At 41.8% G+C, this 19,877-nt stretch overlaps 1 protein-coding gene across 2 annotated transcripts in view; it reads right to left on the bottom strand.

Annotated features, from left to right (window-relative positions):
- LOC110368831 overlaps window positions 1–19,877 on the bottom strand; it is a 75,740-nt gene that overhangs the window by 12,644 nt on the left and 43,219 nt on the right. The window contains exons 2-4 of one of the 2 annotated variants that reach the window (XM_021319082.2): window positions 19,279–19,423; window positions 3,407–3,425; window positions 3,208–3,297 (exon numbers count right to left, since the gene is read on the bottom strand). In XM_021319082.2, coding sequence (XP_021174757.2) covers window positions 3,208–3,297; window positions 3,407–3,425; window positions 19,279–19,423 — 254 coding nt within the window. The remainder of the gene's footprint in view (window positions 1–3,207; window positions 3,298–3,406; window positions 3,426–19,278; window positions 19,424–19,877) is intronic. The other variant, XM_021319085.2, reaches the window with a different exon arrangement.

The raw sequence follows: 19,877 nt of genomic DNA, 5'->3' as shown, positions 1-19,877 counted from the left end.
GCCTTCCCTGCATTTCTCAAGCACTGTAACGCTGGCAGTGAGTTAACTGGGCGCACGCAAGACAGAGCAAGGTGGAAGTCGATGTACAGTGTATAAGCGCCCGTTAAGATCAAGGCCATTTAGAAAACAAGAAAAGGGATTCTAGAGATGTCAGCAAGCCCTACTGATGTTTGTTGGGAATCATCTGCAGGGAGGGAAGAGAAACTTCAGTCTGTTTATTGGCAGGTTATGTGATGGACTGAGCACAGGTGGTGAAGTGAGAATGGCTTTCTAAATGATTACCCATTCCTTGCAAAACTAGCTTAAACTAAAGGCTCCCACATAGTCGGGCGTACCGTGCGCACACTGTGAGCCACGGCGACTCTCCGTGGACCTTTTACCCTTCATAGTTTAGAGTACTGTTGCCTACATTTCTTGCAACCAATTCCTACAATTCCCACACTTTCTGACCGAACTTTCTCTTCTCCGCCAGGTATTTCTGTTTCAGAGTTTTCCCATTCGTAACGTAAGATTTGCCACGGCTTGTGGAACCGCGCCTCCCTCATGGCCTCTTCAAGATCTTGGTAAATGCTTGCATTTCTTCGCTGTTTTGAATCTAGTATGTTGGAATTACCCCTGTCACAAACTAAATGTAAAAAAACACGTGGTTGTGAATCCAAACATGCTGCGCCATCATCCTGCTACTACTTCCTGTCGTCTTCTTCGTCTATTTCACCAGTCGTAACATCCGGTTGTTGATCACGCTGTTTCCATTAAACAAATTAATTTTCTTTATCACAATTTACGCAATTTGTTGGTCAATGGAAACGCGACTACTGCTGAAGAAAGGCATCCCAACAGCACAATGCCACCACCACCATGTTTCACAGTGGGTGTGGTGTTGTCACACAGATGCTTTTCCATTTTGACCAAAGAGCTTACTTTTGATCTCATCTGACCACTGTACCTTCTTCAACATGTTTGCTACGCACTCTACATGGCTCGTGGTAAACTGTGATCATGACTTCTTACAGCACGCTTTCAACAATTGCTTTCTCAGGATATTGTTTTCTAACCTAACTCTGTTGTAAACCTTGCCACAACTTCATCCCCGGCCTGCCTGCTGTGTTCCTCGGTCTCCGTGACGCTGCTTACTAACACAGAAAGCGCTCCTGGTTCAGTGCTTCTGTTTTTTTCTTTTTATCTGCAATCTTTGCATTGTCAAAGCACCGGTCGGTCGCAGCAGATGGGCGCTCACACTGAGCCGGGTGTTATCTCTTCCCACTGTCACCGCGCACTTGTTCAGGAGGAGCGTTCCATATAATCTACTCTAAGTCCATCTGCTCCGTTACTTTTGCTTACCAAAAACTGTGGTATTCTCTTGGAAATGAGGCTTTTTTTTTTCTGAGTTGTGTATCAGATCTGGATGTAAATGCCTGGAACTAAAAGCTGACATGTTGATCTATTGAGTCATCTTTAACGCGACTCCCAAATGTCTGCATGTCTAAAACATAAATAAAGAATTTGGCTTTACTCTTCCAGTCATTTGGATTTGGACCACTTAATGACCCTATTTCATGTTTTAAAAAATATGAACATGTTTGTAACATGATTTTTTTGTTTAATTAAAGAATGTTTTCCCTTTTGCTCAAAAGAGCTTTTTAAGCAGCAAGGACAGAAAAGGCTCAGTCCACACTTCAGTCTTACTAAGCAACAAAACAAATATCTTACTTACGGTAAATAGAAGCCATAAAAAGGAGCAGAGAAAAAGCTGGCAGGGTCCTACAGATTCTGTGCTCCTTCTTCTCTTCCTTGTTTCCCCCTCAGAGCTGAGGAGCTGCTCCTCTGTAATACTGCAAACTAGTCTGTGTATGTGAGCGTGTTTGAGTGTCATTCATACTGCAATCTGCTTAAAGTGTCCTCCTACAAGCTCTGACTCAATTCTGACTCAACAACAACACAGCCAACCCCCCCCCCACTCCCCCCACCCCCACTCCCACTGTAAGTATAATATATTATCAGATCATCTGCAAAGGAAGAGCGTGTTTTTGGACAAATAGCACTGCTTTTCCACTATCCTTGAGTCACAAACCAAAAAGTCAACACAGAAGGCATGCTTGTGGCGTACCCGCATGCTGTGGTTTACCACGTGCGTATATAAGCAACAGGTGTCAGCGCGCCGCAGGATGTGAGTCCGAGACCAGGAATTCTGAGAAGTGGCCTCGGTTTCCAGTTGAACGAGAGCACAAAAAACAAATTCCCCTCCGTTTCTCCCTTTCCAAGCCCGCTCACGTAAAGCGGTCATGGGCGTAGCACTGCAAGTTCAATATTTTGCCCTCAATCTCAACTTTCACCTAATTTGAATAATTTTTTTGCCTTGCTACTGCCGGCATTTTCAGGTCCTTCCTGTGTTTCTCATCGCTTACACAGAAGTGAGAACGCTTCCTCTTTTTTTTTTTTTTTTTTTTTTTTTTTTTTTTACAGTTGTCGTCACTGTGCAGCTACTTTGACATGTGAGTATGCAGAAAACCTGCATATTTACAGCGCGTTGTCTGCAGTTAATCTTTAACTCGCCAGACCTTTACATACGTCCCACTGCAGGCATTTTTAAATGGCATACTAAGCTCGTGGCTAGAATTGCTACGTTTTATGATAGTTATTGGTTTATCCTGAAGAAAAAACAGTGCATCTGAACACACATTCAAAATGCAGAAGCTTACTAAAAGCAGATAAAAGTGTTACTTCTCTGCTAGGCTTAGTAGTGGCTTTGGTTAACGATCATTTAAAACACGTAGCAGTAAACGTCCTATTGTTATCAGAGATGCTAAAAAAGCGGTATTCGCTGAAGGATTGTAATAGGCAGAAAACGACAGCTTACCACATATACTTGTTCCAGTTTTTTATTCATACTAAAGTGATCATAGATTTTCTTCATATAGGTTGACCCACAATGCTGTAGTCCACTGACTTAGCTTCAGCCTCCAATATGTTCTGTATCTGTAAACAAGACACGCCTGGATACGGCATGTCCATTTAGCCTTTCCTTAAACAAACCAATCCAGCATCTTCATTTCCGCTGGACTTCCTAACCACACCATCAGCATCTCTTTGCGGGTTCGGAGGTTATTGTCTAATCTGTCCATTAATTAGGATTGTGACTGTAAGAAATCAAAGGAAGAACCTGCCCATAGAAGCACGCACACGGTACACGCGGAGAGAGATACGGACCTTTTCACCAGAAGCGCGTCTGTGCGTTCCGCCTTTCTGTTGATCGGAAGCTTGTGAACTTCTGCTGCATGCATTAAATCCCACTGAAGCCTGCGGAGCAAAAAAAAAAAAAAAAAAATGGAGAAAGAGCGTTAGAGAGCAACAACGCAGTTACATAAGAACTCACTATGCAATGGACAGCATCTCTTTGCCGACTGACCTTGAGGATCAGCAGCGATCTGGAAGGAAAAAAAAAAAAAATGGAATGAAATAGATGTTACATAAACATCAATCACCAGAAATACACTGACCAGACCTGTGAACGCTGCAAACAAACTAGCAATCATTTTTGCACCGCCTCCTTGATCCATCGCAGGGATTATACCGTCTCCGTTTGCCTTTTAACGACAGTATAGAGCTCACTTATATGTGGACTGCATCTTTTTACGAAAACAGGATGAGATGGCGCTTGTCTAGCGCCCTCTATGCTGTTGTTGCCCAAACGAGAACAAGAAAAACAAAAATAATTGTTTATATACTGGGTAAAACTAGGCATGTTCAAGCAATCAATGCACGCCATTACAACTGGAAATCATCCACTTTGAAATGGATGTGTCCACTTTCAGGCTAAAGCAGAGTGGGTTTTAATAAGGTGGAGACAAGGGTTTAACCCACACGAGTGACCAGAGTCATCGTGGCCATTTAAACCAGTGAAAAACGGAATATCCGCAGACCCCCACAAGATACGGTGGGTGAGTTTCTTTTTGTCCTTTCAGCAACTGCCTCTTCTGTTGGCTGCTCGGTTTTGCAGTCACTCCCGATGATATATAGCTACGGACTACAAACAGCACTCTGAGGCCCCACAGTCTATGGTGGCCTGAGATGCAGCAAATGGCCAAACCTGCTGCCCACACATGAACGGTGCAGACTCCAAAAGCACACAAACACAAGATGCAATTGTAACAGAAAAGAAAAAGGTGCAACCACAGAAAATCAATATAAGCAAAAATGAAAAAAGGCTGCAAATACCAAAAACAACGGCAAGCTAATGCTGCAAACTCGCAGAAAAAAAACAAAACAAAAAGAAATCAGAAGTGCACCAGACCACTAGGGGGAGCCATGTCAGCGGGACCAGAGATCTGGTGAAGATATTAACATGATGCCCAGAGGGAAGAAAGAAAATTCAAGTTTTTGTTTATGTCTTTTTAGACTCTTAACCATAATCTTTTACAATATTACAGAACATCCCCATATTTACATATTAGCATGCTTGTCTTTTTGGTTTTTGCTATTTTATCTGGTTCATTTAAAACTGATCACAGTCAGCTCGTTTACATCACAAAAGTTGCTGCTAATAAGTGTCGAGTTTTTGTGCCCCACTTATCATGCCAGAGGCGCCACTGGTCGTGTTTCAGATGAGGATTCTGCGCGGGGTGGCGGGAACGAGCTGCCGTAATTCACGAAGTTTCTCAACGCATTCCAAAATTTACCAGGGTCACTGGCTCAGAAGCAGTTTTTTTTTTAGCTTCTCGTTGTAGTTTCTTTTCACTGCCTTGATCTCCACAGAGAGCTTGTTCCTGGCCTGCTTATACAGTTCCTGGTCCCCACTGCTGTAAGCCTCATCCTTGCTTCTGCACAGCTTCCTCGGATGTGAAGCGAACCGGGGTTTAATGTTGTCATACGAGCAAAAGGTTTTGGTCTGCACACACGTTCTCACAGAGACTGATGTATGTAGTGACAGTTTTAGCAAGCTCATTAAGGTCAGTGGATGACGCTTCAGAGACACTCCGATCCGTGTAACAAAGCAGACCTGTAACATCTGCTCTCACTCATCAGTCCACCTCCTAACAGTTAGAATCACGGGGGTTAGGGTGAATGCGGTGAAGCAGACAGCGATCAGCAAGTCACAAAGTGGCCCTAATGACAGTGCAGTATGCATCTTTTAAAGCTGTGTACCACAGGGGCGTGGGGTTGGCACAGGAGCAGATCACGCGACTCATGTTTGGGGGCCTCGGTCGTCAACGCGGCTGTCCTAGGCTCAAGTCTCGGTTCGTGGACCTTTGTCGTATGTCTTCCCGTTCTCTCTCAACCCCATTTCCTGTCAGCCCACTGTCAAATAAATGCCACTAGTTACACACACATATGCAAAAAATGCTTTGTAACAGTGATCTAGTGTGTTATTACCCCTATTATCACTTAATAGGCTGTCTATATTTAGAAAGTTCAACAGAGGTTTATGCTGTAAAGATCCCCAAGAACAACGATGAGGGACACTGGGTGTGTTTTTCCACACCGTTATCAGCTCTGAGAGGTGTGTTTTTTTTCAGCTTTTGATGTGCAGGCACGTGGCGGGATATAAACACTGGCCAAAAGAAGACAAAGAGAAGTGTCTCTTTGAATAAAATGGATCTACAGTTTGCTGAAATGAAATGACTCCAGGTGAAGACGTCTGGTACTCTTTGACGTCAGCACGCCAACCTTTGTTTATATAAAAGCAGATTCCAATCCTCGTTTTCCCCCCCACCTGAGAGCGCTGCACAATGGGCCGCTCAAAACAGCTAGAAAGCCGGCCTCAGACGTGCACCGTCTAGACTGGTCTGCTCACCGAGCCAGGTTTCGGTGAAAAAGGGGCGGCAGGCAGATCCATGGGAGTCTACAGTTTTAGAGTTGAGAAGCAGCATGTTCATTTTATTAGCCAGGCAGCAGACATTAGCCAGGGGGATTGGAGACCTTCCTATTTTCCTTCGCCTGTATGTTTCTGGGACAGATGAAAGAACACATCGGTCGTCTTATCGGTGTTAGAGATACATCACCAGCCGTCTGTCCTTTTCAGCTGATGAGTTTTTTGGGTTTTTTTGCATTGCAAAGATCTGATGGAGAGTTGGATGCTGAGTTTGCTGTGATATGCTGGAAGGCTGATGTTAAGCAGATGTAACAATTGACCTGTACGCACATGAAAAAGCTCCAAGGATTATCACTAGAATCTATATTTCATCACTGGAGTTCGCCCACAGACTCACTAGTGGCAAGCTCTCTATTCAGAAAACAATATTTCCACCCCCAAAAAAGCTTGTTAACTTTGCACTTGGTATTTCAACCATAAAACAATGATGTTACAGCATCCATTACTCTTTAAAGATAGCAAACTACGAGCAGCAGCCTAGCTCTCCAAAGGTAAGCTAGCTAATGAGCAGGCAGCACTGTTGAATAACTGCCACCATCGACTCATTAGACTCCCGATGTTACTCCAGTAAGATCAGAATGATTAATCGGTATAATATTCAAAACAGCTACCTTATTTAGAGGGTGGGGGGTGTCCTATTCTTTTTGAAGTCTCACAGCTCTCTAGATTTGTTTAAAAAAACATCATTCAATTCTGTTAATTGTTCTGTTTTAGCTGACTCTGACTGATACATCTTTAACTGAAAAAAGAAAAGGCCGGTGAATCATTTGTGTTGAGGTCAACAAATAGCTGAAATGGCTGACAGTAAAAATGTTTTCCTCTTTCTATCTATGTGTCTATTAAATAATAAATGAACTATCATAACCATAGAGATCTAAATATTAGGTTGGCATTAGCAGTCATTTTTAATAAAATCACATAGATCATGTTTTACATGTTTACTTAGAGCCCTGCCCAGTTTTGATATTTTCCCCCCAGGACCATAAAACAAAAAAGACAAAGTGAGCTGCAGGATTCTTTGATGGAGGAAGATCTCTGCTTCAAAGCGTTTGTCCCTATCTTTCACCTGATTTTTTATTAAACAAAAACATGCCCACCCACATGCTGCTGCTTGACGAATTTACAAACTAAAAGTGAGGCAAGTTTTTAATGTCAAGCATTTTATTTCTTTAGTATTTGACCTACCAATAACTGATTAGAGCCGACCAAGGATTCTGATATTTGGCTTTTTAGGGAGTCTCCCCACTGTTGTTTTAAATCTTTGTGTTAATATTGTGATACTGTGAAGCTTTTGGTTATTTTACTCAAAAAGTTACCATACGATGGAGACCTTACACCGCTACCAGCCTCCCTTGTTGGTTTCTTCTGTTTCTAAAGCTGTGGCTGACCTGGTTATAAGGGAATTGAGCTATCCTGCCTTCTTTGTGTGGAATTAACTTTCATCATTTCAAAACTAAGACAATTATTTACCTTGTCATAACTCCAGATAATGGCTCAATGTGTGACGCACTGTGTGACATTCCAAAGGCATTCACATCAAGCAAGTTTGTCTGCTTATATCTGGGAGCTTTTTTCCTGGTTCTGACTTGTTCATAAGTTTTTATTTTTTCAGTACGTAAATGCCCAGATTGTCATTCCCGATGATTATTCATCTCCACCATGCTCTGCCCCTTGTGCACTTTTCCCTAGCAAATCTACCAAGTGCTTAGTTAGGGTGGGTTTGAATGAATACAACACATGAATGAACACATGCGCTTACAAGGACATTTACTCCCCCACAGAAATGATTTTTGTAAAATGAGTCTAGAGTATTAAGGTAGACAAGCATTAGAAATCAGGTGAACGAAATCGGATTTTAGAACAGAAAATCCAAACTAGAACAATACCAGTAGCCCAACTAGAGGAAAACAAGCTGCCAGGTTGCTAAAGAAAAGGATTCATGGATTTGTACGATAGGATGAAAAGCAACTGCAAAAAAAAATCTGCATTGGCCAGAAGATGATTCTTGTTTGGATCCAACCTTATGAAAAACTTAAAGAATAAGCACATGTACACAGGTTAATTATCTGAAGCTTAACTCTACTGGAAATACACAAAGACAGCGGAAAATGGGAGACTTTTCTTATTTCATTAATCCACAGTTGGTTTGCTGAAGATTAAGTCCGTTGTCATGGTTATGTTGGATCTGTCTGAACAACTCTATGTAGGGACCTGCAAACAGTCAGGATCTCAATCCAGTTGAAACATTTATTGCGGGAGCTTTAAAAGATGTGCATGACAAGCCTCCATTTGGGAAAACCAACCTGTCAGCTGCTACTTGGGAATGTTGGAATCTTACCTGTCAAGCCTTAAGGGTTTTAGGAGCAATTTCTACCTGAAATTACATACCTGATATACAGTAAATGAAGATCAGCTCCATAGTTATAAAGTATAAATGCAAACTTTTCCACTGTATGTCCCTTTAAATAGTCTTTGGTCATCGCATTCACCCCTCGTATCGTCAAAATGTACCACTGTGCACGACATTACATCCATAATGCACACAGCATTGCGTAATACTAAATCATGAGCTCAATTGTGTATGGAAATGACATCACTGGGTATGATGTTACAAAGACGGGCCTTACAAAACTCAAAAGGGGGACTTCTCTAGTTTCACGTGACACTGGACATGGGTGGAGCTGATAGATGTGTGTTTTATGTTGTGTTTTTTCTGAAGAGGACCATTAAAACTGTAAATAACTGTGTTTAAATAGCTGCTCAAAAGGTAATTGAGCAGAAATAATAAAATTGTGGGATTGTTTTGGAAACAGGTGTGAGTCAATTAGGAAAAAAAAGCAGCGTTTCACGTTGTTTAGAGGCGGAGAAGTATTGTTTTTATTAGTGACGTCTCAAAGAGAGTAAAGCTGTCAGAAACGCCAGAGGAGGGGAAACAAAGTTGTTCTTGTGTTTTCATTTTTAGGTTTATGATGCTATCATCTTGTGCCCGTCATGTTCGGCTGTGAAATCAAAAGGTTTTGAGTCATATTTCTCATTTTGTACAAAGTTAAACCACTGAGTTAACATCATAATAGCGCCCGATGAGTGCTAACACTGCACTATATCTGAGCAGAGTGCAAATACTTTTCCTCCACGCAAATGGCTAATGCTTGTTATACACGCCAGAGGGCACCACTGTGCTGCGTCAAGTCCGTTTCTAACAAGCTTTCTGATTAATTTCAAAAACTGAAGCAGAAACCTTTGCCTTGCAGCTGTGCCAACTTCCATGCACCACATTGTTATAGTGCTCAAACAGAGCTCACAGCGCTTTTAGGATGTATCAGCGAGAAGAATTACTGAGTAATTAGGCAAAAAATATTTAGTTTGACTTTCTCTTCACCTATACAATGTAGTCAGTATCAGCAGCAGTTAATATATAGATACAGGGTGCAGAATAATAAAAAACAATGACCAAACACTATCTCCAAACCATCACCCGCCCTCGAGAGATGGTTGTGTGTGAATATGTCATCAGTCTGGTTTCAGCAAACGGCACAGTACAGTAACTGCTACCATATAAAGTGTAAATGGCATTGTTGAAACCTTGGAAGCTAATAACTACTGTTATGCCCTTTTCATTGACTCCTATAAGGGATTTGACACTGTTGATCATACCAACCTTTGTCAAAAGCTGTCAGATATCGGTTTATCAGATAACACTGTATGTTGTCTTTAACTATCTGTCAAACAGCAGACAATACGCGCAACACTGTGTTCTGTCTTCAGAATACATAAACATCAAAAAAGGTGTGCCACTTGCTTCCATTTTAGGTCCAACTGTGTTTTTTTAATTAATGTAAACGGCGTAGATGAAATGTTACTGATGCTTGCACACATCTTTATGCCGATGACGCTGTGGTTTACGGCCCAGCAAAAAAGTGTTACCGCTGTGCTTAGGTGTCTGCAGCATGCATTGAATTTTGTTCAGTCTGACTTGCTTCGTCTGAGGCTAGTCCTAAATGCTGAGAAAACAAAGGTTATGGTGTTTTTTCTAACAAAAAAGTTCCAAGAACTCTCTATTAGGGTCTGTTGAAACTTACAAGTACCTTGGCACAGCTTTTATTTAAGTCACATATTAAGGATGTTGTAGAGAAGATGAAGATCAAAATAAGTTGTAGGGTGGACACAACACACAAATTTCAAACTCTATACCAATCCTAAGGAAAATACACAATGCCATTTACAATACCATGGCAACATGTTTTGAAGCCACATCGTTATTTCTGGATAACAGAAAAACATTTGATTATTTACAACATGACAAACAAAACTGATTTTTTTTTTTATCAGGGCAAAACCTATAAGTCCTTTTTTAGAGAAATATAGATTACTTCCTTGTTTGCCAAAACAGTTGACAACATAACACGAATAGTATAATTGTCAATAACCTTTATGGAAGCATGTACCTTTGATTTAATCACGTAATTATGTCATTGTAATTGCTTATCTTTAATTTGCCACTGCGTGCTTCCATTTGCCTGTCAATTTGTTTTTAATCCAATTAATAATTACCACTGCGGGAAAAATAAAGGGTCGTTCTCTTCCAAATTAAATTGTGTTTACAAACAAACAAGGATCTGTCACACGTAAAACATATTTTTACAGTGCAAGGATCTGGTCCACGCGTATATATTAGGCTGCAGCCCTGTGCAGTTTCTGTCTTTCTATTAATTTTGCCAAAAATGTACTTCAGTCAACTAAACTACAGAAGCAGGGTTCAGACTTTTTTTCTGCTCCTATTGTCAAATTCAGTCTGGCTCAACCATAACCTGTGTTACCATTAGGTACATTAACCTCCAAAAGCTTTACAAACAAACAGAGTAATGGAGGCGGTGCACTGGTTTGTTTTGTTACTTTGCTATTTATTAGCCGACTGGATCATCCGATGATTCAAATTTTCCTGCATTGATTAGTACCACAGAATGTAGCGGATGTACATCTCAACGGGGAATTTTCAGACCAACAGAACACCGTCATTGGGCTGTCCGTGTCCGTAAAGCTAATATTTAAATAGACGGTGTTAGCTTATGACGTCCCTGAGGTTTACTACTTCGTTGTTACAGATACAGGAACAATGAACAACACTTTTGTGTTGGTCTTGGGGGAGTGGTGGCTTAGTGGTTAGAGTAGTGCGCTTGCATTCAGAGAAGGCTGCAAGAACCAGGTTTGATTCCCCGCAGACTGCCACCATACGGGTCCCTGAGCAAGACCTTTAACCACAGACTGCTCCCAGGGCGCCACTCTGTGTTGGCAGCACACTGCTGCCTGAGGGGTGGTTTAAACGCAGAGACAAATTGACTCACTATGATACTATAAAGGGAAATACTTTTTTTTTTTTTTTTATATTTTCTTTGTTGATAAAATGGGTGACATTTATTTCTGGCTGAACTCAACATGTCAGCAACTTTGAGCTGTGGATCACTGCTGGAAGTGGCAGAGAAGCGGCTATATGGGAGGCGGGGGGAGTGGGGGGTCTTTCAATCAACTGTCCTGCAATTTGGTAAGTCTGTTAATGAGGTGTGTGGGATCTAAAGTTGTCAGAATTCTGACTTTTCGTGTATGTCTAAGACGCATGGCAAGACCTCAAACTCTCAAAGCTTCTACAAAGAAAGAGACAAAAATTGTGAATTGTGTGATTACTGTCCACACCTGGTCCTCCACACAACTAAATATTGAAATACCATTGAGAATACTTAAGTCTAATGTTTAAAGGATAGTCAATATTTGACCTGCTTGAACTAATCAAGAAGACACTATGCCCAGTGACAGAAGACAAGTTGGTGTAAGCTGGTCTCCTGTACTGAGACCTTTAGCCAGATGGTGTGGCGGCGTGGTGAAAGCTGATGCCACACCATGACCATACCGTTGGGCTGCAATTCCTAGATATTCAATCAGATCTTCACCAAGGTGAACAAAGTAGATACTTATCCAACCGCGAAAGGATATGTATACAGTATACGAAAAATTTGGTAGGTGTGATAAAATACCTCCATAGACTCCCAAAGACCCAGGTAAGCTTCAAGATCTACCTTAGAAAGATCCAAGATCTAACTTGCCATAGAAGATGAAGGTCTAACAACTTCCACATAGGTCGGAGTTGTACCAAACTTTCTGTGTGTCATCACGGACCAGCGCCCCACCCACATAAAAGACTTGCTTAGCTGGTGGATGTCCTCCTTTTACACTATGACTGATACAACGTTCTAGCTCATGACACACAACAAGGTGACGTTGAATCATATTCTGCACAGTGGCAAACTTTAATATCTCGCAGTTTGCATATGGTTGGCTCTAAGTCACAAACTGCATGATCCAAATTGCTCTAAACTGGATGTAAATAATCTTTTCAATCTGACAGTTATATTGGAATACATTGGAATCTCAATCAACTGTGCCACCTAGAATTTTTCAAATAGTTATATCTCCATTGTGCAAAATCAGATCCAAACCAAATTGCGTGTACCTCCCTGTGAAGGATTGTTCAACTCCTTGGTATGATAAATCAATTATGCCAATTTAGACTGAGAACAAAGTCAGTCGTAGTCACTGAGAACAAAGTCAGAGGTTTCTGTGGTGAATCACCCTACAAGACAGTCATGATACTTTTTTTTAACATGCTCATTGCAACGCTACACAATTATATATCCGGTTCATCTAGTTCTTGAATTTTAGTCACATGCTCTGAAAGAAGGCATGCTGCCATGATCTCCCAGAGTTGACCTACATCCCAGGACTGAGAGTGAGATCCATTAAGGTGTGGGATCGGGGGTTGTTGTGATGCAATTGTTAAAGAACTATGACCTGAAGGAGGCTATTATTGTGCTTTAGGCACTATTTCTTTTTAGAATGGTTGCCAAAATTCATGAATCTCCTTTTGATGCTCATATTTAAAGTGAAATATGGGTCTAACTGCAAGCTTAAAGTTTCGAGGAGAGTCATAATTAGGGTATTCTTCTGATCAAAGAAGACAGATGTCTATGCAACCCTTTACACATAAATACGGCATTTAGAAATTAATTATGTTGCATGGCGTGGCAGGACTAAGGTCTGTGGCTTCACAATAAGAATGTCCATGCTCCCTTTGGAGCATGTATGTTCTTTCCAGATACTCCATTTTCCTCCACATTCCAGAAACATGCCTGCTAGTTTTTATTATGTAGACTCAGAATTTGCCCTTAGGTGTGAACTCCAAACACAAAGATCATGGTACATCTAGGTCTGTGTTAACACAATGCCAGGACGGGAAGATGCAACTGTTGATTCCATAGATGCTTGTTAAATTAGGTTAGACTATCTATACACCCTTGAAAGCAATTACATCCTAGCATGTTCACCGCAAGCTCAGGGCGTGCAATGCTTGTTTGATAAATCATACAAACAGCCACATTAAATAGATATATTCATATTGTAGAAAACGCTTGGCCCGAACTGGGTTATGCAATGGGACAATGACTCAAAACACAGCAGAAAATCTACAGCATGATGTCTGAAAGAGAAAAGAATCAAGTCAGAGTGGCCCAGTCAAAGCCTGGGGACCTCATTTACAAAACTTTGCATAGAATCCATACTAGAAATCTACGTAGGGCAAAACAGGAAAATGGCATACGGCAAAAAAAAATCAAGATTCATAAAACCATGCGCACGCACACCAACATGGAAAGTTTTCTTCATCGATCACAGATATAGCTGATGGTTTGCGAACCAGGTTCCGCCCCAGGCTCCGCCCTCTACACGCCCAGATTCAACCATAAATGGTTAATGTGTGTTAAAATGGGTCAGCTGATCTTTTTTTTTTTTGTTGTTGTTGTTTTTTTTTTCACGGTGAAATGGCAACCAGGAAGAAAAAGCAAAGAAACTGTGAAAGGTTTCAACGAGGGGAGTTTATTAAATGAGTAAATCAGAGGTAAGAACACAGATGTTTCCCACATTAAAGGAGCTTGTTAAAAAGGGAACCTGAGAGCTGTTTTAAATCAGAGGAAAGCCTCACGGTGCTGCGCTCCGTGTTGAAAACCCTCTGAGGCTGTGCCCTGAGGCTGTGAGACCAGGGGGAATCAAAAGGTAACCCCCCCCCCCCCCCCCCCCCCAACCACCCAAGTATTTCCTCACATCTTCTCATAGTTAATCTGTTAATCTAAGGGTCACCTCAACTTGGTGATTGTCAGGGAGATGAATATGATGGTAGATAACCCAGATAAAATGTTGTGCTGACTTTTATTTAAGGTTTAAGTTAGCTTAAGGGCATTTTTATTTATTTGAAAAGCCCTTTTGGACAGTTATGTGTCACCAGTCCAACGGTGCAAGCATGATAACACTGTGGTTTTGAATACGTATGATAAAGTCATTTTTACGATTAAAGTCTGATGTGGAGTGAAACTGAACGTCTGAGGGGAATCATGACGCAGTGTGGCTGCAGTTCACCACTTTTTCACTTTTCCAAAATGAGTGTATGCCTGGGTCAGACTTGCTGCGAGAACCGCAAATTTTCCCGTCGAGTTTTTGATCCTATAGATCCCAACTATTGCGTGGAAAGTGACATACGCATAAGTATCAGGCCCCATTTTGTGTGCATGCAAGTTTTATAAATGAGACCCCAGATCTGTATCTGACTGAAACGCTGTGTTGGGACACAAGGAGAGATGTTGGTGAAGATTCTCAGTCATCCAGGTCATGGTCATTCCAAAAAAAGGTAAAAAACAAAGCAACTGGACTTGTTTTCCATAGCTGAAGACATTTCGCTTCCTCTACAGGAAGCTTTCTCAATTCAAAAAGTCTGGAGTAATGTGGAGTACTGTTTGGACAGTAGTATAAAGCTTGGTACTCCACATTACTCCAGACTTTTTGAATTGAGAAAGCTTCCTGGAGAGGAAGCGAAACGTCTTCAACTACGGAAAACAAGTCCAGTTGCTTTGTTTTTTTTACTTTTTTTGGAAGGAGAGATGTGCAGAAAATAATCTTCAAATCTCAGTGAACTTACACCATCTTGTAAAGCAGTGCAAGGAAGTGATAAATACAGAGCGCCCATACAATACAAATCGCGTGACGTTACTGCACCTAAAAATGGCTCTACAAGTGTCTGAATATCATGGCGTAGTGTTTTGCAAATACTGCTTATTTAGATTTAGTGTGTCACATGATATAACATAACATAATATGGCATGACAGGACCTGAGCTGTTGTTCAAACAATGCTGTGGATCGTTTTCCTGTTTTCAAGACCTAGCTGGAAAGATGAGAGGCCAGGGAATATACATTCTACCCAACTCTGATATTTATCCACATGAATGTGTTTTCAGTCACATAACGAAGTAGTGAAAAAGCTATAAAAAAAGTGTGACTTATATAAGCCTAAGCTGGCCTTGCGTCTAGAACATGGGAAGTACGGATGACAGACAGTCATGAGACCAGCCGGCCGTGGAAGTTAAGGGGGAAACAAACTGGAACACGGTGCAATGCGTCACTTGATGCTCATCAGTCCGGGACCATCTATTGGACAAGTCTCGTCAACGAGCGCTGCTGTTGGCCCATTGCCGTGGAGGACCTCAGACATGTATTTTTGAAACAGATGACACACTTTTGACATGCGCTCATTTTAGTGTCTGTATGACGGGGCCGTTGTGTGACAGAGGCTATAGCAGAGAAGCGGAGGAAGCAGCGCCGTAACGGTGTTGCTCTCAGAAACATCCATCCCCTGGCTTCGACAGAGAATGTCCACGCCCAGGAGTGAGAGGGAGTATGTCTAATGGGCGGAAAGAAACTCTCAAAGCTCAAGCGATGCTTAAATATTATTGTGATGCAGCAACTATGTGTTGCAACATGACCGCAGAAAGGATGCAAAGGGCAGCATACAACTAGATGGAGAGATGTCAGACTCGTTGAAAGCCAAACAGGGTTATACTTTTCTTTAGTGATGGAGCAACTTTGCTCTGATGGTACTAGGCAAGGCAAGGCGAGTTTATTTGTGAAGCACGTTTCAGTAACGAGACAATTCAAAGTGTTGTACATGAACGGAATAAAGAAAAGAAAACCTTCTCCGAACTTTGTGTCTCTGTTTTTGGCACTGATGTGGTTATATACAGAGAACCATGCAATGTTTACCCTAAGTGGCATTGTGGAGAAGCTGTGGATGCTGACAAAAAAATGTGCTTTCTGACAACATTTCAAACTTCCGACTCTTATTTATACACATATGCCCCACCCCCTCCAAAACACACACTGCTCCATCCTTCAATAAAAACCTTGATTACAGGTGTATAGTTGTTCTCTTAGTCTCCATTTCTAGCATTTTCTAGCATTTTAAAATGCTAACTCAACGCATTACCATGAAACGGTTGCTTTAAGTGCCTGGGCTGTAAGATACAGTTCTCCTGAAACTGAGAACCTTCTTCAGACAACTGAAAGCTTCGGTCAAGAGTAGGGAAACCCCATCTATCTTTAGTGTTCTTTCTTTCAAGAGACAGTTACACTTTCAGATTTCTATTTCACATCCAGAGCTGACTACACACCTGGAAAATATTCACTCATGTCAGGAGCCTAAAGAAATATTGTTGAAGGGATGAGAAAAGATTAGCATAATTTAAATTGACGACACGGTCGGAGAGTGCAGACTTTATCCTCCAGTTCAGGAGACAATTTCTAAACGGTTAAATGTTAAACTTTAAATCTAAAATAACAGTTTTTGTGATGTGTTTCCCCATGTTGAGCCAGGTTTGGTAAAAAAAGGGACCATTATTAGACCTGAATGGACTCACCAAGACCTTTATGCAGCTGTTTCACTGTCACGTTTCTTTTAAAGACGTTCAGATAAAAGTACCTTTATGAGGGGTTTTCTAGAGGAAGAAAGTGATACAAGAATAAGGGAGTAACCCTGTTCTAACTTGTGACACAGGAATGGAGATCTGCATGCGCATAGTTCCAGAATAATTCAACGGTTTCAAATGAGAACCCAGACTTGGTGTAATTTGCTACTCATTCTAAAACACCGCATACCAGCGGCGAGTCACAGTAACACAACGGACAGTCTCCGTCAATCAATATAACGTTATTTTTTATGGCTACCTGTATTAGTTGGACTCCGAAAGCTACATGTCAGCAGAATGATTTGAAAAAAAAAAAAGCTATAACTTTCATTTCAGCCTGCAGCGGAAGTTGTAGATGGGCGTGGTCTCCAGCTACCAGAGAACAGAGGTGGGCTGTGAACGCTAGGATTCAGAACTCCTTATTTGTAGTGAAGCAGAAACGTGAAACCATCTTCGTGTTTGATGTTAATTCATATTAAAAAGCACACAACTTTCAGCTCATGCATTATCACAGAATTAAAGGTGTTATTCTGCACGTGGTGGAAAATAGAAAGAAAGTAGCATGCTACTTGTTTGCATTCAAGTGACAGCTTGCAATTGGAAGCTTACATAAGCGCTATAGAATTTGAACTCACGATTTTCTAAAATCAAAAAGTCAACTACCAAAACAAATAGTCCTTGTTGGTTTTGTAAGCGGCTCCAACTACATTTCTACTGAAACGTATGGTTTACCAACAACTGTCCAAAGTGTCAGCTAATAGGTGGTGCTGGCCAGGCATGGAGGGGTGCCGTATACCACAGTCCTGACTCATAGAGTAAAGAAGTACACGCCCACCCATTGCTACTCAATGAGAGTCTGCTGGCTGGGTTCCAACACCTTTTTTCTTGCTTACAAAAAATACATATTTGACTGTTTGGAAAGTTTTTTTTTATCAAAAGGAAGGAAACAAAATAGAGATGCACCAATGAGTTGACCGGCGATAGGAATCAGACCATTTTCTCCAACCAACATGACTATAAGATCAGCAAATGAATAAATAAATGTGTTTTTTTTTTCATTAAATGCATCAAAACTCCCACTATTCTTGGTCCATAAATGCATTCACAATAGCATGTAGTCTAGAGAACTTCCGTTTGATTTAATTGAAAATCAGATGAAGGTTAGGGACATATTGAAGATCATTTTAGGGATTCAAACAATCTGCAGACAGTTGCCTTGCAGCAAGAAGGTCCTGGTTTTGGACCTCAGGTTCGACCAGGGGTCTTTCTGCATGGAGTTTTCATGTTCTCCCTGTCCACGTGTCGATTCTCTTCCTCCACAAGTCCAAAAGCATGACCGTTAGGTTAATTGATTTCTCAAAACTGCCCTTAGGTGTGTGTGTGCGCATGGTGGTTTGTCCTGTATGTCTCTACGTTGTCCTATGGTGGACTGCCGACCTGTCCAGCATGGACACCGCCTCTCGCCCATTGACCGCTGGATAGAGGAACCAGCCACCCCCACACAACCCTCCACGGAAAGTGGGTATAGAAAATTGATGGATGGACGGAAACAATTTGCAGAACTCTTATTTTCCTTTTATGTTTTAATAAAGACAATTTCATAAAAAATAAAGGTAAGGCCTTTAAATAAAACTGTTAATTGGTGTTGGCCTAGAGAATCCTGATCAGTGTATCTATACTCCTTTGAACGGCTCCTTTTCGTCCTAAGGAAAGTCTTATGCGAGCATCACACGAGAGGCGACGCCGCTCCCTCTCCATTCGTTTCCCGCGGAACTTGTGCGACGAGGCGACAAACGTTTGCCCTCCTCCAGCCTGGCGACCGGTGAAATTCCTGCAAGGGAAATTTCGAGCTCGTACACATCGAGCGCTCAAATTCGCAATCAAATGATGTTCTCCAGGCTGTTTCCTTGTCTTTGTAGATTAGACTTAAAATCAAGAGTTCAGTCGATTCCAGCTAAATCTTCTGACTCTTCATCCTCATCTGTCGTGGAGTGCTTCGAAAATCAATTTTCAAAATCCCTCCCATTTCATAATCAATCCCGTGTCTGGGAGACAAGCGACCCGAGAGCGCGGTTCGCAACGCTCCCGACGCCGCCGTGTCCCGTGTGACGGCTTTCACGGCGATGGCGATGAAAGCCATCCGTCTCTGCCGTTTGTCGCTCCCCGTGTGTCGAGCCCATAAGACGAAAAGACCAACAAAAAAATAATAAAATACGGAAAATGTTCTAAGTAACATTCACCCACGACTGTTTTGTGTATTAGTATGGGCGTAAGTATTAAGTATACGGAAGGGTAATTTCCTCGATACAAGATGGTAGCAGTGAAGAACAAACATAAGGAGCTACAAAGTAATTAAGTGAACCAGAGCTTCTAACTAAATAACACTTAGAAGCTAAAATGCAAAACTCCTTCTATGATGCAGATTATTAACAAACTAGCCGCCTTTTCAAACTGTAGATCCCAGCCGGAGCGCCGCTTGAACACATCGGAATCATCGGAATCAATCCAAGCAGTAGAACAGACCATCAGAAGCAGAGACAGCAACACTTTTATGCGCGCTGGGAACAGTACTCACAGCTCGGTCGTCTCTCTTAACCCGTCGGCCAGCGAGTAAAACCTCCGGCAGCCTGCGGCGGTCTCTCTGTTTTCCTTAAACCTTCCTCCCTGTTTTGACCTCCTCGGCTCGTGGCGTTTGACATCAGAGTCGCTCAGCCTGTGCTCTGTGCAGTCATGAATGAAAACAGGAACATGAGTCACACAGAGCAGTAACACTCGCCAACCACAGACACACACATGAAGAGGTCTTTGAAAACACGCCTGCGAACCTAGATCTCCATGCAAATGTGCGTCTAATGCTCTCTCTTTTTTCTTTTTTTTTTTTTTTCCTAAGAGTTAAACTTGTTGACCAGATGAATGGCGGCAGTGAAGCAAAGAAAAATGCAACCCTATCACGGCTGCGTTTAAAACGTCACCAACAGACTACCTTCCCAGATCGATGTCTAAATGAACCCGGCAGAACCACTCGGTAACCAAGTGAAATCAAAACTGTGATTGAAATTCAAGAGGGAGGAAAGTCCCACTTTGTGAAAGCTTCTTCTTAGAATTACCGCTGAAAGCATCTTCCAAAACCACGGCACAGAAAAAGCTGCCAGTAGCTGAAGATGTGCGGCCTGC

Source organism: Fundulus heteroclitus, chromosome 17 (genome assembly GCF_011125445.2).
Source record: "Fundulus heteroclitus isolate FHET01 chromosome 17, MU-UCD_Fhet_4.1, whole genome shotgun sequence".
Classification (NCBI taxonomy): Eukaryota; Metazoa; Chordata; class Actinopteri; order Cyprinodontiformes; family Fundulidae; genus Fundulus; species Fundulus heteroclitus.
This window is presented reverse-complemented; position numbering and strand designations above follow the sequence as displayed.